The 4,564-nt window shown below is 56.3% G+C and overlaps 1 protein-coding gene across 5 annotated transcripts in view; it reads right to left on the bottom strand.

Moving 5' to 3' along the window:
- Nucleotides 1-220: 220 nt before the first annotated feature.
- LOC117887062 (zinc finger protein 391-like) overlaps nt 221-4,564 on the bottom strand; it is a 21,860-nt gene continuing 17,516 nt past the window's right edge. For 2 of the 5 annotated variants that reach the window (XM_034789299.1, XM_034789298.1), the window contains 2 exons: nt 3,891-4,050; nt 221-2,613 (listed from right to left, as the gene is read on the bottom strand). In XM_034789299.1, coding sequence (XP_034645190.1) covers nt 1,799-2,464 — 666 coding nt within the window. In that variant the 5' untranslated portion in view covers nt 2,465-2,613; nt 3,891-4,050 and the 3' untranslated portion in view covers nt 221-1,798. The remainder of the gene's footprint in view (nt 2,614-3,890; nt 4,051-4,564) is intronic. The other 3 variants (XM_034789300.1, XM_034789297.1, XM_034789301.1) reach the window with 2 other exon arrangements.

The raw sequence follows: 4,564 nt of genomic DNA, 5'->3' as shown, positions 1-4,564 counted from the left end.
CACACACATAAGACTGGGTCAGACCAAAGGTCCATCTAGCCCAGTATCCTGTCTTCCGAGAGTGGCCAGTGCTGGGTGCGCCAGAGGGAATGAACAGAACAGTCAATCATCAAGTGATCCATCCCCTGTTGCTCATCCCTGGCTTCTGGCAGAGAGAGGCTAGGGACACCATCCCTGCCCATCCTGGCTAATAGCTATTGATGGACCTATCCTCCATGAATTTATCTAGTTTTTAACCCTGTTATAGTCTTGGCCTTTACAACATCCTCTGGCAAAGAGTTACACACATACACACGGATAGACACACATAAGGAGGGTTATCACACACACACTCACATGGACATGTGGGAGGAAGTTTCACACATGACATTTCACACACATGGATGGACGGACATCCACACGAGGTTTCACATACACACGGACATACAAGGAGGTTTCTCACACACATACAAGGTTTCACACCCACACGGATATGCAAGGAGGTTTCTCACAAACACATATGAGAAGAGGTTTCTCACACACACCTGAACACAGGAGGTTTCTTTCTCTCTCTCTCTATCTCTCTCTCACACACACACACACGGACACAGAGGTTTTTCTCACATTCACACACACACAAAGACACGAACAGAGGTTTCTCACACACACAGACACACGAGGTTTCTGACACGCGAGAGGTTTCTCACACATACACACGAGGAGGCTTCTCACACACACAGGAACACACAAGGAGGTTTCTCACACACACAGGGTTTCTCTCTCTCTCTCTCTCTCTCTCTCACACACACACACACACACACACACGGAGGTTTCTCACACACCCACCCACGGACAGACCCCCCTGCTGCTCTTGTCTTGGCACGCTGTCTGTGCGCTCTCACACCATGTCTACACTGAAGGAAGTGGCCCGGCCTGGCTGGTCCAGACTAACTACTCCACACTGGCAAGTGCCGTCTAACAGAGCTATTCTGGACTCCCTGGACCAGGCTGCCTGCCCCTTTGAGGGCCAGCGCCCTGGGGCCCTGCTGGGAAGGGATGAGGCCAAGCCTGGCAAGGGCTGAGGGGGCTAGCACCTGTGACCAGCCTGGCACAGCAGAAGGCATCTGGGCCTGTCGCCAGGGCTGGGCAAGGGCGTCGCTTTGGGGGCAGAGTGATTGTCCCGGGATAGAGTTCTTTTTCCCTCGGAAAAGCGCGTCCACCTGGGGCTGCTGTTTCAGTCAATCTCCCTGTCTGGACGAGGTTTTAGATACGGCTGGATCGTCGTCCCTTCGCAGGGCAGACCGGCCATGGGGCCGGTGATTCCGTGTGCTCCCCAGGCAGCCCGCGTTAACATCCATGCCCCAAGGATGCCCGGAGCCCAACTCTGGGCCAGATCCTCCTGTACGGTCGTTGCAGCTGCCCCTCCTCGATTCCCACGCCCAGCCCAGGGGAGTAGGAGCATGTCAGTGTGTGTAAGTAGGGGCACCAACTCTCCCTCCGGGGGACGAGCACCCCAGTGGGTGGCAGCACGGGAAGTGGTGCCCCCTTGGTTCCCACACCCTGCCCTGAGGATAGTGCACTCTGGGCAGATGTGGCATAGGAGCTGGCACCCCCCTGAGTCCCACACCCTCCCATGGGAAAGGAGTGGGCATGACAGCTGGCACCCCCTCAGTTCCCCATGTGGGAGGGAAGCCCCAGAGGGTGGCAGCATGGGAACTGGTGCCCCCTGATTCCCATGCCCTCTCCTCCCTTGATGGAGGAGGGCGCCAGGGGCGTGGGAACCACTGCCCCTTGGTTCCCACGCTCCACGCCAGGGCAGCTACTCCTGGTGGGTCCTCTGGTGGCGGAGGAGGTGGGAGGTGGCTCCGAAGCCCTTCCCGCAGTTGGCACACTTGTAGGGGCGCTCGCCGCTGTGAGTGGCCCGGTGCCGGGCCAGGTGGGCATCGCGGGTGAAGCCTTTGCCACAGACCCCACACTCGAAGGGCTTCTCGCCCGTGTGGGTGCCCTGGTGCCGGGCGAGGTGGGCGCTGCGGGTGAAGGCTTTGCCGCAGACGCCGCACTGGAAGGGCTTCTCGCCGGTGTGGACGAGCTGGTGCCGGGTCAGGTGGGCGTCACGGGTGAAGGCCCTGCCACAGATACCGCACTGGTAGGGGCGCTCACCGGTGTGGGTGCCATGGTGCCGGGTCAGGTGGGCATTGCGCCCGAAGGCTTTCCCGCAGTAGGTGCACTTGTAGGGGCGTTCACCGGAGTGGGTCTCCTGGTGCCGGGCCAGGTGGGCGCTGCGCCCAAAGGCTTTCCCGCAGTGGGTGCAGGCGTAGGGGCGCTCGCCCGTCGGCGGCGGAGTCAGGGCCGGGCCCTTGCTGCGGTGGCTGCAGGCATAGGGGCGCTGCTCTCCGCCTGAGTGGGTGCCCAGGTGCCGGGTCAGGTGGGAGCTGCGCCGGAAGCCCTTCCCGCAGTACGGGCACGTATTGGACTTCTCACCCATGGGCGTGGCCGGTGGGGGGCTCCAGCAGCCTGGGGTTATGTGCGCAGCCAATCCTCGAACGAGCCTGCCTGCAGCCTGGCTTCGCTACCAGGACTGTTCCCTTTGGCTCCTCCCAGGCAGCTCCGGGGATCCCCCTTCTTCCCTGCTCCCTGTGAGGACAGAGAATCCAGTGGTGAGTTGCTCCATGCGGGGAGGGGCATGCTCCCTAAGCCTCCCCGTTTCTGGTGAGAGGCAGCGTGGCCTAGCGGATAGAGCACCAGAACTCAGGGCACTTGGCTTCTATTCCCGTCTCTGGCCTCCTGGGCGACCATCCTGCTCTGTGCCTCAGTTTCCCCACTTGTGCAATGTGGATTCCACTACTGAGCTCCATTGTCGAGGGATATGAACTCTATGGATGGAAAGCATTGGGCATTATTATTAATATAGAACCAAGCGCCGGCAGCTGAGCCTGGAATCAGCTGTGTCCAGGCTGACTCACGAGTACATCTTAGCACCAGCAGAGCTGCTCGGTAGCTGGCCGGCCTGACTGGCTGAGGGGGAGGCAGCTTAATGCTTATGCTCGCCACTATGAGTGCTCCTGCCCCAGCCTTGCCTCCCAGCCTTCTTCCTGTCCTGCTCCTTGCCTGGTTTTTGTCTCTGTCTCCGGCCCTGGGCTTGACCCCGGGTTCCTGACTCCAGCTCTGACCACTAGGCATGACAATCCACACCCAGGCTGTTGACACTGATTCTCATTTATGCCCAGGCCCCATGGCGCTGAGAGGCAGGCCCCCAAGACAGCAATTGGGGCTCAGAAGGAGACACCCCGAGCCTTTCTCTAGTGGAGGGGCCCAGGCCTGCTTCGGCATCAACGCCTCTAGGGAAAGGCCTGGAGGGGTTAATGACCGGGGCAGTGCGGGTTGGTAAGACATGGATCCCCACGGGGGAGGAATGCTCGTGTGGGTGACAGCACGGGAACCAGCACCCCCCACATTCCTACCGTGACAATCAGCTTCGGTTGACTGGCAGTTCCAAAAAAAATGGGGAAAAACACATCATTTTGGGGTTGACCCCAAACTGATTTTTTTTTAAAATGTTGGTGAATCTTAAAGTTGAAACAATAATTGTTTTGGGTCAAGTGAAATCTTTCATCAACCCAAAACATTTTGAGTCGATGTAAAGATTTTTTTTTTAAAAATGCATTTGCCTTTTAAAAATAAAATCGAAGGCAGATCCTAACCAGAAAGTCATTTCAGCCGGCAATTCATATAGAAAATGTCATAAGGAAACTTTGGACCTTTGGGGAATTTTTGTTGTTTATTCTCCCCCCCCCGCGACCAACAATTTGGTGAATCAGACATGAATTCGGGAAGCATTTTTGGCCTCACTGAATCTGCAGTTTTTGCTGAAAAAACATTCCACTCAAAAAATGTCACCAAAGTCTAGTTACCTGCTAGAGGGGCTCTGGGCGGCTTTGCTGGGACTCTCGTGCTCCCCTGCAGGGTTCCCAGCTGGTCTAACTCCCTGCTCACTGATTCCTCTCTGGTGTTGTCCTTTCCTCCAGGCCAGATTGTGGTCACATCCCCAGGAGCTCACAACAGAAAACCCTACTGAGGGAAAGCATTAGGGTAAGATCAGGTGTTCCGTGACAGCTCCTGGGACGGTTCTACACTCTCTGCTTCAGGGATCCAGCCAATCTACAGCTATTTAGGGATGGGACGGGACTAGAACAAGGCAAATAATGGAGTTTTTGTCCAACTTTACAATTTTAAAAACTTTCATTTTTGCACTGACCAGAAACTCTCTTTTTCCCACCAAACTTTTCAAAATTGCCAGTTAATCAAAAACTCCATTATTTGCCTTGTTCTAGTCCCGTCCCATCCCTAAATAGCTGTAGATTGGCTGGATCCCTGAAGCAGAGAGTGTAGAACCGTCCCAGGAGCTGTCACGGAACACCTGATCTTACCCTAATGCTTTCCCTCAGTAGGGTTTTCTGTTGTGAGCTCCTGGGGATGTGACCACAATCTGGCCTGGAGGAAAGGACAACACCAGAGAGGAATCAGTGAGCAGGGAGTTAGACCAGCTGGGAACCCTGCAGGGGAGCACGAGAGTCCCAGCAAAGCC

This window comes from Trachemys scripta, chromosome 14 (assembly GCF_013100865.1).
Source record: "Trachemys scripta elegans isolate TJP31775 chromosome 14, CAS_Tse_1.0, whole genome shotgun sequence".
NCBI classification, from domain to species: domain Eukaryota; kingdom Metazoa; phylum Chordata; order Testudines; family Emydidae; genus Trachemys; species Trachemys scripta.
Note: the sequence above shows the minus strand (reverse complement) of the source record. Positions and strands in the feature narration are given on the sequence as shown.